The sequence below is a fragment of the Temnothorax longispinosus genome, chromosome 12 (genome assembly GCF_030848805.1).
Source record: "Temnothorax longispinosus isolate EJ_2023e chromosome 12, Tlon_JGU_v1, whole genome shotgun sequence".
NCBI classification, from domain to species: domain Eukaryota; kingdom Metazoa; phylum Arthropoda; class Insecta; order Hymenoptera; family Formicidae; genus Temnothorax; species Temnothorax longispinosus.
In genome coordinates, this window is record NC_092369.1 from 10016831 (window position 1) to 10034945 (window position 18115).

The 18115-nt window shown below is 36.5% G+C and overlaps 2 protein-coding genes, 1 long non-coding RNA gene and 1 pseudogene across 3 annotated transcripts; 2 read left to right on the top strand and 2 right to left on the bottom strand.

Moving 5' to 3' along the window:
- On the top strand, window positions 1-1326 carry LOC139823030 (uncharacterized). Its single transcript, XR_011734671.1, has 2 exons — window positions 1-90; window positions 182-1326. It is a non-coding gene; the product is annotated as an uncharacterized lncRNA (long non-coding RNA).
- On the bottom strand, window positions 1011-7822 carry LOC139823022 (structural maintenance of chromosomes protein 6-like). Its single transcript, XM_071795286.1, is given in 19 exon segments — window positions 1011-1666; window positions 1824-1969; window positions 2050-2244; window positions 2316-2429; window positions 2516-2681; window positions 2787-2974; window positions 3071-3241; window positions 3324-3543; window positions 3656-3963; window positions 4206-4390; window positions 4472-4618; window positions 4713-4876; window positions 4974-5171; window positions 5337-5467; window positions 5536-5655; window positions 5719-5963; window positions 6047-6199; window positions 6284-6479; window positions 7049-7822. Coding segments are annotated over 19 exon segments (3207 nt in total). The 5' UTR covers window positions 7175-7822; the 3' UTR covers window positions 1011-1632.
- Window positions 7823-8172: 350 nt separating this feature from the next.
- Window positions 8173-9569, top strand: LOC139823025 (uncharacterized; annotated as a pseudogene).
- A 139-nt stretch (window positions 9570-9708) lies between these two features.
- On the bottom strand, window positions 9709-16821 carry Smc6 (Structural maintenance of chromosomes 6). Its single transcript, XM_071795283.1, has 19 exons — window positions 16025-16821; window positions 15019-15211; window positions 14789-14941; window positions 14461-14705; window positions 14278-14397; window positions 14079-14209; window positions 13722-13922; window positions 13441-13637; window positions 13198-13344; window positions 12932-13116; window positions 12294-12601; window positions 11967-12186; window positions 11720-11890; window positions 11436-11623; window positions 11042-11207; window positions 10840-10953; window positions 10572-10766; window positions 10355-10488; window positions 9709-10189 (listed from the first exon to the last, which is right to left on the bottom strand). The coding sequence occupies exons 1-19, from the start codon at window positions 16166-16168 to the stop codon at window positions 10153-10155; spliced, it is 3249 nt and encodes a 1082-aa protein (XP_071651384.1). The 5' UTR covers window positions 16169-16821; the 3' UTR covers window positions 9709-10152.
- Window positions 16822-18115: the final 1294 nt, after the last annotated feature.

Consider the following 18115-nt stretch of genomic DNA (forward strand, 5'->3'; position numbering starts at 1 on the left):
CCTCTCTCAGGTTTCTCTCTGGCTCAGCGAACTCCGACAGTCCGACACCGGATTACCGGATATAGAAACAATCGAAAACCATGCAGACGGGTGCGTTCCACTTAATATCGTTTCGTCCTTGTCCTTGTTTATGTCGTTATTTGATAAACAACAAAGATGATTCCAACGTTCTCATCTCCAGAAGGTTCCTGTCCGTTCCCGCACTTCCCGCCAGACCGTTGACGACAATGACGATATGAAACGTCGTTCATTCAACAGTGCTCAACAAAAACGAATCGCCACAACCATCACCGATGCCGGAAACTGCAATTACTTCTTTACTTCCGCCGCCGAAACCCGGAACCCGGAACGATCCCGCCCAACCCAAATTAGATCTAGTTCCGCCGAAGCCTTATCGTGTTCCTTGCACGATCCCAAATTCGAACGTGAAGTTAGTCAATCAGAATTTTATTCTGACTAGACCCGACATCGTGTCACCGATCACCGTCACTCCAGGAGGTACGAAACTCGGCACGATATAGTCAAAATTGGGCCCGGTGTCCTCGTCGCCGTTCATGAAAGCTTAGCAACGGCTTGGTCTTCAGCAGCCTGCCTTCAACAATGACAAACGCACGAAATCGTCGGCGGAAAGACGCATCGCTCGAAGGTAGGCGGACTGCATATGGACATGCGAGGCTTAATGTCCGAAGCTGTTGGAGGCAAAACGCGAACTCGAGGAGAGGATAGAAAACGCTCGGCTGGAACTGAACATGGGTCAGACATTGACGGCGCGCAGGAAGCTATTCATGCAGCGAGAACCCACCCCTATATCATGATAACCATGGCTTTTCTTGGACACTGAATGTCTATCAGTGTTTACGAACAAGATCCGCCTTATCACGGCACCTGTAGTGCGATTCTGTAACTCGTTATGCGTCGTTATGTGCTCATAACGACAGTTGCGCAGCTTTTTTCTTATATAGTATACCTGCGCAACTGTCGTTATAAACACATAACGACAGCATAACGAGTTACAGAATCGCACTACTGGAATTCGCGGAAGGAGATACTCAAGTAATCTTCTAGTTAGTTTATCCGAATATGAAATAATTACGTTGTACTTAGATGAGACTGGAGATATGTGAGAGTCTGGAAAGGAATTAAACTTGAAATTTAAACGAATTGTCGAAATATGCTACAACATATAATTTTATAAAACTTTATTATTAAAAGAGAATATCTGTGTAAATTGCATTTATTACTGCGATACAATATAGAATGCATTTTTATCATTCTAAACTACTTATTTAGAGCATTGTAACTTAAATAAACTGCGAATAATCTGAACTATCCATAGAATACCTATATATATCATGCGTACAAAAACATATATTCTGAACAGTCTTCTGTTCATTTCATAAAATACGCAAAATAAATTTGTGTTTTGGCGCTCTATTTTTACGCCTTTATTTTTCTCTTTCAATAATACGAAACGAATAAATTATTTTCGCTTATCGCTAAAAAACAACCAAGTTTCATACATAACACATATTTCAATGCGCTTAAACTCAATATCACTTTTCTATCTTACAAACGTGAAAACATATTATTGAATCAGTAAAAATAAAAAAATTAAAAAACTTCGAATGTTCACTAATTCAAAGTTCCTCTCTCCGGTGGTTGTAATCTAAAAAAGAAGAAAACATGTGTATTCAAAACATTATAATGTTTCTAAAATTGTTAAGTTTGTTTCACAATATTACGGATTTTGATATTAAAAAATCTATTCATTATACAAAATAGACAAAATTAACTATATTTTTTCGATAAAAACTTCAACTTACTGATGAATTGTCAAACAATCCTCGGCAAGAATGTGCGAGGTCTAGAAAAGTGTGTCTAGAGGCGTGAAGAAAGCGAACTGACTCTGTGGATGCAATTTAGCGTAATCCAACAGAATATCCATTATAACTCGCCTGTTTACTTTGTCCTACAAATAAGCACGCAAGGCGTTATTTCTTTATGCAAGACAAATTCAAGAAATATAGACCAAGAACTATAACGGCTTACTATGAATACATCGAATTCATCGAGAAAGTAGAAGGGCAGCCGAGTGCAATCCCAGAGAGCCAAGATGAATGCGACGATCGAGTAATATCGTTCGTCTCCCGAAAGCGATTTGGTGTAGTTGCCCGACTCTTCATCATCCCGTACACTCACATGTAAGTCAAGCAGTTTATTTGTATGATCGATCACCACAGTGCCCTGGTAAAAAAAAAACATTTGTGAATAATAATTAATAAAATATGATTTAAAAAAGTGTTTTTTGTTGTTACCTTATATTGTGTTAAAGAAAGCACATCGGTGAAAGCTTTCTGCACACAGACACTATACAAGTCCCTTAGTTGGAGGAACATATTCCGCCGATACTTCACTCGTTCGATGTGTTTCTACAAAGTATATGAATGTATTGTAAAATATTTCCTCGAGTAAAATAACGAATAGTCTATGAAAATTACATAGATAATTTACTTACTTCGCAACTTTGTTTCAATTGAGCTGCAAATTCAATGTTTACTCCATACTTTTCTTCCTTTTCTTTCAGTTGTCGCCGTAATTTATCCAAACAGCCAAACTGGTTTTCTATCTCGCGAATCTTATCTCCTAACTCAGTTAGTAAAGTTTTCATTTGGTTTGCCAATCTGTAAAAGACGAGATATTGAAGCAACGTAAGATATACAAATAAAACATAAATAAAAAAATGAATAATTTTGGTTATACATGTTACATCATTTTATAATGCTAACCTGGTAGTGTTTATCCTGGGACATTTTTCAGTGGCGTTGGAATCCGCCTTCTTTACCGCTGTCTCTTGTATTTCAAATTCCCCCGTTGCGCACTGTATGGCTTGACAAATTTCTTGTAATTTTCGAGTAGCACGCTGACACTCGTGCTTATGCCTTTCCTTATCCCGTGTCAATTCTCTTATTTGATCCTGCGCAAAGTATACATAAAATATTATTTATTATTCTTATTAATATTAATTATTATTAATAGAGATTAATGCATTCAACTGACAATATAAACATACCTTAAGAGGATCAATCACTGTGTGTAAATTGTGCCTCAAATGTCTGCATCGCTTAACTTCCGCGTCCAGAGACTCAACGGTCTTCTGAAGCTCCTGTACATTTTCAGCTAAACCCTTTTCCAAGCCACTTTCCTGCGCTATTTTCTTTTCCAAATCCGCGGTTTCGTTGCGCTATAAATAATAAATTAAATAATGTAATGTAGCTATTTTGTTCTAGAGAATAATACTTCAAAAGACAATCCTGATTACTCACGAAAACATCAATACAACTGGCATCATGCAAATCAATTTCATCTTTCAGTTCGTTAATCAAATTAGTACATTCACTTTGTGTAGACCTTAACTTGTGGACCGTCTTGATTACGTTATTCATTTCGGAAGTAGTGCGAATTATTTTTTCAAATATAGCATTATATGCTGCGTCGACTTCCTGCTTTTTGTTTTCAGTTATTTGAAAATCTTCTTTCAGCGTTCTACATGAGAAATTAATATAAATTATTTGCATTATATTTTCTTTTACATATACAGGATAAAATTGTTGAGTAGAGTTTACTACTCTAAAGTGGATTACGTTGTTGCACTTACTGGATCATTTCCATGACAGAAACTTGAAGACATTTAGCGCGTGTACACTTTCCGCCATAAGTTCTGTAATTTGGATGGGGGTAGAATGTGTCTCCACGTAAAGTAAACGCTCTTTTGCAATTTCTTGGCACTTTCGTCATGTCCGACATTATCTCGCAGGCCTCTTGTATTGTTGGTATAAGAAGTATACACTCAATTTCACGTTGATCTATCAAGCAATTAGCTATGACAGGATCTTCTATATCCATAGCATCCAAGAGATTAGAATACTGTGGCGACTGTGTACAGTGGTGTCTAACATCACGCACCTGAAATAATTTTAAAAGACTTTAATTACACATATTGTTGAAGTGTTAAAACTAGCATTCTCTTAATTGTCACACTTGCTTGTTAGTCTTACTGGGAAGTTTAATGTAAATATTAAATATAAAAGTATATATTATTTATATACTTTTTTTGTATATTGTATTTATATTAATTTCTATTTATTCTCAATAAATATTTCCATTTCAAAATATTAAAATAATAAAAAAAGATTATGTTCTCTTACCTGGTAAAAGAATTTGCTAGATATTATTTGGGGAGGGTTCTCGTTGTAGAAAATTTCCTTCATAATACTGTTCAACAACTTGGCATCCTGACCATTATCCACGCAGAATGAGCTAAGGAAGCGATAACCGAAGAAACTTTCTACTGCCGGTGCCCAAGCTGCATCCTTCAGTTTTATGAAAGCACCTACATAATCTCATAATTTAATAAAGTAAAACTGAGAATAATTTCACAGAAGTTCATCCATTACGAAATAACTTTACATACCAATAGGGCCGCGTGGTTTTTCCTTGAATCGATTTTTTTTAAATTCCTCTTCGATTCTCTTCAATAGGCGTGGTATGTTTCGCCCAAATACACTCAATGCATTATCCGATTGTTGCTCGACTGCGCTCAAATCTCTTTTGATCTTATCTTAAATTTCATAAAATAAAATTGTATGTTTTTAGATTACGTGAGTTGCTGATTACATGAGTACATTATTACTAATTTGTCATTGATGACTTACTTATATGTTGTACTTCTTGCATAAATCGCATCATATCGGTTTCCAAATGCATTAATTGGATTTGCTTAGTGCGTAACGAGGCATCGAGTTCATTCAGTCTTCCCTCCAACTTTGATAGCTGCTCTGTCATTACTTTTCTTTCATTGTGTTCTTCATCGTTGCAGCTAAAAAAAAATATATGCAAAATATATTTATATTATAAACTAAAAAAAATTAACCAAAAAACATGATGATGAAGGTGTTATAGAAATATGCTTTTACCATTTTAACTTTAGAATTTTCTTCTCCAGCAACTTGACATCTTCAAATAGTTTTGCTTTGCTCGATAAAGAATGCCACTCGCGTTGCTTATTAGAGAGCGCCTCATTCGCAGCTAAATGTTCTTGTTTCGCGTTGTTATAAACTTCACTGCTATCTGTTACTTCCAGTTGTGTTTGCTGAATTTTTTGCTTTATGTCTCTATCAAATCATCAGTAAAAAAAAACATGAGACAAGTAAAAACATGATTTGTAGCTTTTACAATATTGTTACGTGTTGCAAATGTTAGAAAAAGTTATTAATTAGTAATGATAACTTTAGGAAGTAAACTCTATTGGTTTGATTTTATTGCAAATTAATTCTTACTGGATTTTTTTATCAATTTCTTCGTCTTCTGTTCCAATAGATAATTCCACATTCTGAAGCTCTTCCAAATTATTTTCATACGTCTTTAAGTTCTCTTGTATTTTGCGAAGTTCGTTTTCCTCCTTAATCGCCTAAATGATGAAACTATTATTCTAAAAATTTCTTTGGCAATTTATATATTTTTGAAACTGGAACTTACCGTAGTCCACTGAAGTTCCGTTTCGAGATTACTTAATTCTGCTCGTGATTCATCCTTTTCCTCTAATCTATGTATACTTTCCTTCAATTTCTGTATCTCTCCCTTTACTTGCGACAAGGCCTGAAACAACTTTTGATGAAAATGACTGTCTACAATCAAATAAAATAAGTATAGTGTACACACTGCAGAATATGTCCTTAATTTATTGTATTCCTCTTCGCATATATAGAGAGCCTCCTTACAATTATTTTCAATAGCATCCAAGAGAGTGGCTTTCATGAATAAATTGTACTTTTCATCAGGCTTAGAGGTAACAAAAAATTTTCTTGTAACGTCCTGATTCAAAACAGATATTGGATTATCAATTTGTATATTCATCGTCGTTATGATACTGTCCAATTCATCTTGTTTTGTAGAAACAACTTCTCCTGCAAATGACAAATTTCTGTAAGTACAGATGCATAAGTACAGATCACTTAGATCATTAAAAATAAAATGTATATCCAAGTACCTTTCCAATTTTTAATCTTATACGACGAGGTATTTCCAATGGTACGTATAACTGTAATTGTGTCGCCATAAATGTCAGGTTTATATGCAGTGTCTCCTTTATTAACTAATGTTATCTCAACGGTAGCAGAGTTCCTGTCCTTCTTTATAAACTCTAAAACATCACAGTTGGCAATTATTGAATTGTTTCACATTTTCACAATGCGATATAGAAAAAAAACTCATAATGTAATAATACTTTCGACAGAAGTTCCCCCGCTCGTAACATTTGCTCTCGTATCGAGCCCTATAGTCAATGCAGTCAATATAGCGCTTTTGCCACTGCCACTGAGTCCCACAATAAAGTTAACATTCTCATTTAACGTTAATTCTAAGGCATCATGATACATGAAGTTAAGAAGGCGAATTTTTTCCACCTTTCCAGCTCTATAATACTGAAACAAACAACATGATTATGGATGCACTTCTTAACTAGTGCAATAAGAATAAGTTAGAATAAAAAAAAATATATTTGTTTCATTCTAAACTTATTGCACTAGTTCAGAAATGCAACAAAAACAAACAGGCCTAATAATCCTCCTAAGGATTGAAGTAAAATTTGATATTTCAAAACTTAACATTTAATCAATTTTACGCAATATCAATTAAATATATTAAAAAAGATTACAATAATCCTAAACAAAATTGATTAATCTATTTACACAAAAATTATAAAATGCAAAACTAATATGAACCTAGGTTAATACCAAGCCTTTGTAGATTTTTCAATAATCTTTACAAGAATTTAGATAAAATTTGTTTCTAAATAAAATTGATTGACCCATTATACAAAAATTATAAACTGCAAGGCCAGGATGAATCTAGGTTACACACCAAACCCTTATAGCCTTCCAATAATCCTCCCAAGAATTTAGGTAAAATTTGACGTTTCAAAGTTTAATGTTCAATTGATTGTATGTTTATTCGACTAGCTGGGACAATTGTTATTGATGTGCCAAGATACCTCTCCGTTCTGCACCACTTCCTCGCCATCCTCGGTACGCTTGGAACGTTTTGCCTGGTGTCCGTCGACTATCACCGCCGCTCTTCTCAGGCGTTGAGCCTCCGTGTCGCTTTCCACGCTTTCCATGTTTTTCGCGGTGTTGATCGACAGCTCATTTATTTAAACGAAAAGCGATGACACGCAATCCTGCCGTTTCAAATCCTGTCGTCGTGACGACGCCGTTGTCAAGAACCGCTGTTCCTGCGTGATTCCACCGTTGACTTCCTCGTGGATCCGCGGTGAGAGCACTCCTCAAGCGATCCGTCCGCCGAGCATCAGCTCAGCGATTTCCAACGACTCCGATATCCGATACCGGATATAGAAACAATCGAAAACCATGCAGACGGGTGCGTGCCACAACATCGTTTCGTCCTTGTTTAACATTTGATAAACAACAAGGATGAAATGATTTCACGAGCGTTGCAACGTTGCGAGCGGGGTCGACAGGAGACACGGTGGAAACACGTGAACTACGAATCGTAAAATCCGTATAACGGCCACAATAATGAGAAAATCGCACTTCAACTACGATTTTCATAATCAGCAGCATCGCCTTCAAACAAACTGCTATACAGAGCGATTTTTTGGAAAAATGGTCAAAATAAATTTTCCAAATCGCTCTGTAGCAGTAGTTTGAAGGTGATGCTGCTGATTGCGAATATCGCAGTTGAAGTGCGATTTTCTCATTATTTTAGCCGTTATACGATTTTTACGATTTGTAGTTCACAGCTCTCCACCGTCTCCTGTCGACCTTGAACGAATCCAACGTTCTCCACCTCCGCCGCCGTCCGAGAGACGCGTTCTCGACTCAACAACTAACATGTACGATCACTCTAGTTCCGCACGCCGGACGCCGTCCGTTATCGTGTTCCTTGCACGATCCCGAATTCAAACGTTAAGTTAGTCATTAAGAATCCTATTCTGATTAGACCGGCGTCGTGTCACCGATCACCGTCAGTCCAGGAGATAAGAAGCTCGGCACGATATAGTCAAAATTGGGCCCGGTGTCCACGTCGCCGTTCGTGAAGGCTCAGCATCAGCTTGGTCTTCAGCCTGTCTTCAACAATGACATACGCACGAAATCGTCAGCGTAAAGACGCATCGCTTGGAGGTGGACGGACTGCATATGGACATGCGAGGCTTAATGTGCGAAGCTGTTGGAGGCAAAACGCGAACTTGAAGAGAGGATAGAAAACGCTCGGCTGGAACTGAACATGGGTCAGACATTGACGGCGCGCAGGAAGCTGTTCACGCAGCGAGAACCCACTCCTATCATGATACTAACAGCGGCTTTCTTGGACGAGCAAGATCCGCCTTATCACGGCACCTGGAATTCGCGGAAGAAGATACTGAAGTACATGCGGCGGGATAATCTTCTGGCCGGACAGGGCGAGAGCTACGAGCGTATGCGCCAGTTGAACGCGGCAATACGACACAATTACCCTGGTTGCGAGCCGTGCGATTTATCGACTTCTGTAAAATTGTCGCTCAACATCGCCGAGAACGCCATAATAGCGAGGCCTTCTTCTTCTTCTGGAGATTGGCTCTCGAGCATCCGCTCAAAAACGGCCAGGTCGACCCAATTGTCTTTAGAGGCACCGACGAAGCAGACCATTCGCCAGAGATGGCGACATTCCGCTCTGCCGCAGTAGAATTTAGCTCGTTCTACAGGTCAACCGGTAAATCCAAACGCCCAGGACGTCGAGTAGAACGTGGCTTAGACCGCCCCGAAGGCGAACGCGCCTCTGCCTCCGGATGAACCGCAAGGATTCGTTAAAGGTTACGATGTGGCGCAACAGAAACAAGGCAGCTATAACGAGGCAGCTTCTAACGGTAGACCGTTGGAAAATAATTTGCGTGGTCAATCCAAGTTTCCGATGGGCTTCACCACTACTATGTTAACTGCCAATGACCAAAAACAGCGACTCTACCGAGGCAGACGAACGACGGAGCATCTAGAGCGTTGGGATACGGCGAGAATCCGTTGACCGATCGCAAGAACAATGTTCGTTTCATGCACGAGGCACTGGCTGAGCTACAGCGAATGTGTATTGAGAATACAGTGATGTCCGAAGCACTATTGCCTTTTGTGGTGAATAACGGCAATAGTGCGATAACCGCACAGAATTTGCAACCTGATAGAGCGTTATGTGAACGATCTGCTAGCGAAGAAGTCGACCAGGGACGAGGACCCGGACTTGGATGGCGACGTGTATCTCGACATTACCACCAGTATGCATCCAATTTGCGCAGAGGCTCCATTGACATCGAACGGCATGACGTCAACGAAAACTGCTTATTTGATAAAACTCGGCAAAGTAACTTAATCCCGGCTGGACCAGATTTGCGCGTGCGAACCTTAATTCACTCACCGGTCTGGCGTGGCCCACAACCAACAATGTTTCGTACGCACCTTGTTCCTCTTGTCCGTCTCTGGCTACTCTGGATATCCCGTCTGTTTTGGCAACGAAAACCTGAAGAGAAGTCTCTCGCGAATCTTCCATTTAATTTATCCGAATATGAAATAATTACGTCATACTTAGATGAGACTGGAGATATGTGGGAGTCTGGTAAGGAATTGAACTTGAAATTTAAACGAATTGTCGTAATATGCTACAAAATATAATTTAATAGAACTTTATTATTAAAAGAGAATATCTGTGTAAATCGCATTTACTACTCCGATACAATAGAAGGCACTTTTAACATTCTAAAGCACTTATTCAGAGCATCGTAATTTAAATAAATCGCGAGTAATCCAAATTATCTAAAGAATACCTATATATCGTGCGTACAAAAACATATATTTTGAACAAAGTCTTCTGTTCACTTTGACATAAAGCACGCAAAATAAATTTGTGTTTTGGCGCTCAGTTTTTAAGCATCTACTTTTCTCTTCCAACAATATGAAACAAAATAAATTATTTTCGCTTATTGCTAGAAAACAGTTTCATACATAACACATATTTCAATGCGCTTAAACTCAATATCACTTTTCTATCTCACAAACGTGAAAACATTATTGAATCAGTAAAAATAAAAAATAAAAAAAAAACTTTAAATGTTCACTGATTCAAAGTTCTTCTCTCTGGTGGTTGTAACCTAAAAAAGGAAATATTACATGTATTCAAAGCATTATGTTTCTAAAATTGTTAAATTTGTTTTACAATATTACGAATTTTGATATTAAAAAATCTATTCATATATGTTTATATAAAATAAACAACACGCTTAATTATATTTTTTTCGATTAAAACTTCAACTTACTGATGAATTGTTACGTAATCCTCGGCAAGTATGTGTGACGTGTCTAGAGGCGTGAGGAAAGCAAATTGACTCTGTGGATGTAATTTAGTGTGATCCAAAAGAATATCCATTATAACTCGCCTGTTTACTTTATCCTACAAATAAGAACGCAAGACGTTATTTCTTTATGCAAGACAAATTTCAGAAATATAGACCAAGAACTATAATAACGGCTTACCATGAACACATCGAATTCATCGAGAATGTAGAAGGGTAGCTGAATGCAATCCCAGAGAGCCAAGATGAACGCGACGGTCGAGTAAGATCGTTCGCCTCCCGAAAGCGATCTGGTGTCGTTGCCCGACTTTTTATCATTCCGTGCACTAACATGTAATTCGAGCAGTTTGTTTGTATGATCGATCACCACAGTGCCCTAGTAAAAAGAAAAAGCATTTGTGAATAATAATTAATAAAATATAATTTAAAAAAGTATTTTTTTTTGTTACCTTATATTGTCTTAAAGAAAGCACATCGGTGAAAGCTTTCTGCACACAGACACTATACAAGTCCCTTAGTTGGAGGAACATATTCTGCCGATGCTTCACTCGTTCGATGTGTGTCTATAAAGTATATGAATGTATTGTAAAATGTGTTCCCTCGAGTAAAATAACGAATAGTCCATAAAAATTATATAGATAATTTACTTACTTCGCAACTTTGTTTCAGTTGAGCTGCAAATTCAATGTTTACTCCATACTTTTCTTCCTTTTCTTTCAGTTGTCGCCGTAATTCATCCAAACAGCCAAACTGGCTTTCTATCTCGCGAATCTTATCCCGTAACTCAGTTAGTAAAGTTTTGATTTGGTTTGCCGATCTGTAAAAGGAGATATCGAAGAAACGTAATATAAATATATATATATATATATATATATATATATATATATATATATATATATATATTATAATATACGTATATTATAATATACGTAATATATAAATATATAAATAAAACAAATAAAAATTAAGAATTTAGACGTGTTTGAAATAATAAAAAAGAATAATTTTTGTTATACATCATGTTACATTATTTTATAATGCTAACCTGGTAGTGTTTATCCTGGGACCTTTTTCAGTAGCGTTGGAAACCGCTTTATTTACCGCTCTCTTTTGTATTTCGAATTCCCCCGTTGCGCACTGTATGGCTTGACGAATTTCTTGTAATTTTCGAATAGCACGCTGACACTCGTGCTTATGCCTTTCCTTATCCCGTGTCAATTCTCTTATTTGATCCTACGCAAAGTATACATAAAATATTATTTATTATTCTTATTAATATTAATTATTATTAATAGAGATTAATGCATTCAACAGACAATATAAACATACCTTAAGAGGATCAATCACTGTGTGTAAATTGTGCCTCAAATCTCTGCATCGCTTAACTTCCGTGTCGAGAGACTCAACGGTCTTCTCAAGCTCCTGAACATTTTCAGCTAAAGCCTTTTCCAAGCTACTTTCCTGTGCTATTTTCTTTCCCAACTCTGCAGCTTCGTTACGCTATAAATAATAAATTAAACAATATAGCTATTTTGTTCTAGAAAATAAGAATAATACATCAATACCGATTACTCACGAAAACATCAACAGAAGTGGCTTCATGCGAACCAATTTTATCTTTCAGTTCATTAATACGATTAGAACAATCACTTTGCTGAGATCTTAGCTTGTGGACCGTCTTGGTTACGTTACTCAATTCGGAATTAGTGCGAGCAACTTTGTCACGTATAGCGTCATGTTCTGCATCGGCTTCTTGCTTTTTGTTTTCAGCTATTTGAAGTTCTTCTTTCAGCGTTCTACGTGAAAAGTTAATATGAATTATTTGTATTAAATTTTCTTTTACGAATGAAATTGAGTCGAGTAGAGTTTACTATTCTAAAGTGGATAAAGTTGTTGCACTTACTGCATCATTTCCATGACAGAAACTTGAAGATATTTAGCGCGTGTACACTTTCCGCCATAAGTTCTGTAATTTGGATCGGGGTAGAATGTGTCTCCACGTAAAGTAAACGCTCGTTTGCAATTTCTTGGCACTTTCGTCATGTCCGACATTATCACGCAGGCCTCTTCACTTGTTGGTATAAGAAGTATACACTCAATTTCACGTTGATCTATCAAGCAATTAGCTATGACAGGATCTTCTATAACCATAGCATCCAAGAGATTAGAATACTGTGGCGACTGTGTACAGTGGTGTCTAACATCATGCATCTGAAATTATTTTAAAAGACTTAATTACACATATGGTTGAAACTATTGTTAAAACTAGCATTCTTAATTGTCACACTTGCTTGATAGTCTTACTGGAAAATCTAATGTGTGAATGCTATATTATTCATATATTATTTATATAAATATATTATTCTATAATATAAATAAACATAAATATATAAATATACAATTAAAATATATATATATATATATTATTTATATAACATTAATGTTATTTTTATATTGTATTTATATTAATTTCTATTTATTCTCAATAAATATTTCAATTTCAAAATATTAAAATAATAAAAAAAGATTACATTCTCTTACCTGGTAAAAAAATTTGCTAGATATTATTTGGAGAGGGTTCTCGTTGTAGAAAATTTCCTTCATAATACTGGTCAACAACTTGGCATCCTGACTATTATCCACGCAGAATGAGCTAAGGAAGCGATAACCGAAGAAACTTTCTACTGCCGGTGCCCAAGCTGCATCCTTCAGTTTTATAAAAGCACCTACATAATCTCATAATTTAATAAAGTAAAACTGAGAATAATTTCACAGAAGTTCATCCATTCCGAAATAACTTTACATACCAATAGGGCCGCGTGGTTTTTCCTTGAATCGATTTTTCTTAAATTCCTCTTCGATTCTCTTCAATAGGCGTGGTATGTTTCGCCCAAATACACTCAATGCATTATCCGATTGTTGCTCGACTGCGCTCAAATCTTTTTTGATCTTATCTTGAGTTTCATAAAATAAAATTGTATATTTTTAGATTACGTGAGTTACTTATTATACATGAGTACATTATTACTAATTTGTCATTGATGACTTACTTATTTGTCTGTTAAAATTCTCAGCTTCGTTTTTGGCAGATTGTACTTCCTGCAGAAGTCGCATCTTATCAGCCTCCAAATGCATTAATTCCGTTTGCTTAGTACGTAACGAGGCATCGAATTCATCCAGTTTTTCTTCCAACTTTGACAACTGCTCTTTCATCTCTTTTCTTTTGTTGTGTTCTTCATCATTGCAGCTGTAAAATATATATGTAAAATATATTAATATTAAAAACTAAAAAAAAAAAAATAGTAAAAACATTGTTATAGAAATATTTTACCTTTCTAATTTTATAATTTCCTTCTTCAGCAACTGAACATCATCTTCAAATCGTTTTATTTTGTTTGATATAGTACGCCACTCACGTTGCTTATTAGAGAGCGCGTCATTCGCAGTCTTAAGTTTTTGTTTCGCGCTGTTATAAGCTTCACTGCTATCTGTTACTTCCTGTTCTGTTTGCAGAATTTTTTGCTTTATCTCTCTATCAAGCAAAAAAACACAAGATAAGTAAAAACATGACTTGTAGCTTTCACAATATTGTTAAATGTTATAAATGTTAAAAAAGTTATTACTTAACAACGATCACTTTAGAAAGTAAATTCTAGTTTGATTTTATTTATTTCAAATTAATTCTTACTGGATTTTTGTATCAATTTCTTCGTCCTTTGTTCCAATAGATGATTCCGCATTCTGAAGCTCTTGCAAATTATTTTCGTACGTTTTTAAGTTCTCTTGTATTTTGTGAAGTTTGTTTTCCTCCGTAATCGCCTAAATAATGAAACTATTATTCTAAAAATTTCTTTGGCAATTTATATATTTTTGAAATTGAAACTTACCATAGCCCACTGAAGTTCCGTTTCGAGATTACTTAATTCTGCTCGTGATTCATCCATTTCCTCTAATCTATGTATACTTTCCTTCAATTTCTGTATCTCTCCCTTTACTTGCGACAAGGCCTAAAACAACTTTTGATGAAAATGACTGTCTACAATAAAATAAAATAAGTATAGTGTACACACCGCAGAATATGTCCTTAATTTATTGTATTCCTCTTCGCATATATAGAGAGCCTCCTTGTAATTATTTTCAATAGCATCCAAGAGAGTGGCTTTCATGAATAAATTGTACTTTTCATCAGGCTTAGAGGTAACTAAAAATGTTCTTGAAACATCCTGATTCAAAACAGATATTGGATTATCTATCTGTATATTCATTGTCGTTATAATACTGTCCAATTCATCCCGTTTTGTAGAAATAACTTCTCCTGCAAATGACAAATTTCTGTAAGTACAGATGCATAAGTACAGATCACTTAGATCATTAAAAATAAAATTTATATCCAAGTACCTCTCCAATTTTTAATCTTATATGATGAGGTATTTCCAATGGTACGTATAACTGTAATTGTGTCGCCATAAATGTCAGGCTTGTATGCAGTGTCTCCTTTATTAACTAATGTTATCTCAACAATAGCCGAGTTCCTGCCCTTCTTTATAAACTCTAAAACATTATAGCTGACAATTATTGAATTGTACCACAATACAATACAAAAAAAAGCACACATAATATAATAATACCTTTAACAGAAGTTCCCCTGCTTGTAACATTTGCTCTCGCACCGAGCCCAACAGTCAATGCAGTCAATATAGCGCTCTTGCCACTGCCATTGCGTCCCACAATAAAGTTAACATTCTCATTTAACGTTATCTCTAAGGCATCATGACACATGAAGTTAACAAGGCGAATCTTTTTCACCTTTCCAGCTGTATACTGTAACAAACAACATTATTATGGGTGCATTCTGTTTCACCATGATGTACACACTGCATCGTTTATCCTTGTTGTTTAACGAATGTTAAACAAGGATAAATAATATATTATATCATGCACATTGTGTGTAAAACGAGATGCACTTTATAAAATACAAGGCTAGTATAATCCTAGGTTAGAGTCTAGCCCTTAATAGCCTTACAATAAACCTGTTTGTTTCCTCTGCACTTCTGAACTAGTGCAATAGGTTAGAATGAAAGAAAATATATTTGTTTCATTCTAACTTATCACGCTAGTTCAGAAGTACAACGAAAACGACCTAATAATCCTCTAAGGATTGAAGTAAAATTTGATGTTTTCAAGCTTATAATTCAATTAATTTTATGCTATATCAAATGCTATATTCAGAAAGATTTCAGTAATCCTAAATAAAATTAATCCATTTACACGAAAATTATAAAATGCAAGGCTAATATGATCCTAGGTCAATACCAAGCCCTTGTAGCTTTCTAATAGTTCTCCCAAGGATTTAGGTCAAATTTAACGTTTCAAAGCTGCGCGTTCAATTGATTTTATGCTATATCAAACATATTCAGAAAGATTACGATAATCCTAAATGAAATTGATTGATCCATTCATACAAAAATTACAAAATGCAGGGTCAGGGTGAATCTAGGTTATGCCAAGCCCCCGTAGCCTTCCAACAATCCTCCCCAGGATTTAGGTAAAATTTGACGTTTCAAAGTCGAATGTTCAATTAATTTTATGTTTGTTCGACTAGCTGGGACAATTGTTATTGATGTGCCAAGGTACCTCTCCGTTCTGCACCACTTCCTCGCCATCCTCGGTGCGCTTGGAACGTTTGGCTTGGTGTTCATCGACCGTCTCCGACGCTCTTCTTCGTCGACCCTTCGCCGTGTCGATCGTGTCGCTTTCCACGCTTTCCATGCTTTCCATGCCTTCCGCGACGTTGGTCGACAGCTCATTTAAACGAAGAGCGACCGCACGCAATCACGCCGTTTCAAATCCTATCGCCACGACGCCGTTGTCCCCGCGAGATTCCACCGGTTCGACCTCCTCGTGGACCCGCCGTTGAGAATTGGCACTCCTCAAGCGATCCGTTCGCCGAGCACCCGCTCAGCGATCTCCGACGCTGGATAACGAGACGCAGACGATCGAAAACCATGCACGCGACCGATGCAACGTGCTCATCCACTCCAGAAAGTTCCTGTCCGTTCCCGGTTCCCGCCAGACCGTTGACGATATGACGATTGTCCCTTCTTTTTCGAAGCGCGACGTTTTTTGAACGTGCTGCGCTCCCAAACGCATCACGCGGTGGCCCGCGCTCTGATTGGTCGACTCCGCTTTGTGCGTTGCGTCGCGCGTGTGTAATTCGTCGTAAAAATGACGATAAGAAAAGAACGATGCAATAAAAGACGCACAATTGTTTTCTTTTTCAACGTATGCATGCACGTTTGACTATAAAATTGGAATCGGAATTTTAACCTCAGTAACTTCTTGTCAAATATTCTCGTCAAATAATCTTTAATTTTTTTACTCCGATATTTTCAGATTAGACGAGACGAGCGATCTTGTCACTGTTGAATTGTTGTCGTATTTTTTAATCTATTCTGCTCGCGAGAGAAGAGAAGCGATCAGTAATGAGATAAGAATAACATATTCATGATCTATTAATTTTTTTTAGCGTGCACCTGTTTTTCAGCTGCATTTTGACGTTACAATCATATCACTTATCACTTCAAATGGAGGAAATTCAGGGAAATAAAGGATTAACAGCAATTTATTCGGCCAAACTTCGATAATTCAACTAAATTGTTTAAATTAAAGCAGAATTTGCAGCTATTATTTGTCGTTCCAGATCTAATATTTTTGCATATACGTATACGTTAAACAAAAAATCAATTATTCTATTTTTTTAATAAAAATTAATAATTCTGTGATATTTAATTTATGTTTTATAATTTGTCAAATTTTTGTCAGAATATTAAACACGAACTGATTTTCACATTGGAATAATAAAATGCACCAGTGTTGCACTATTATATAGTCTTCTCGGTAGAAAACGCTAATAGTAAATTAATCGAAGTTTGATCGAAGTAACCAAACTTCAATTTCACCAAATTTAAAATACAGAAATTGAATAACTCAATTTACATATATATTTTATACGTGTCACCATTAATCGGATAACTTCTTAAAACTCATGCTTGTTTATACATAATTAGAGATGTTATTTTATCTCCATTCAAAGAAATCTTAAAATCTTCATCTTGTCAAAGAAGAATTAATACCGCAGATATACTTTTAATAATTTCAGAACAACTCGCTTAACGTTTACATGTTTCTTTATAAAACATCGTATTTATAATTATAAGTCATCTCTTCGTCAACGAGTGTAGATGAGTATAATAACAAACTAGTACGCGTTATAAAACCGGATTTATACGACATTTTACGCGCGTCAGTAGTTAACTACTGTTATTAAACCGGACTATTGAAGAAGGGACCCCCTATTCGCCCCCTTGGTCGCTCCCGTTGGGGTCGGATCCGTGGTGCGTGTAACGTGGTAGCACCTGTCGCACCACCTGTTACACCGCGTCATTAAAGCCACGTTCCAGCGTCCCAGTCAAGCGCGAAGAAAGCGATGGGCACGCATGCGCGCCGCTCGCCCAAAAGGATTCACTTCGGCTCGCTCGCTTTCACTCACTCTCACTTCGCGTTCGTGAACGAACGCCACTTGACATCCCGAAGATCTCACGCGCAGTGCCGGATTTATCTTCGTCGCGACCCCGAACTGTAACGAGAATAACGAGATCTCCTCTCTCCCTCGCTCCGCGTTTAGATATATTAATATTTATCCCAATATTTTGTTTTATCTCTAAT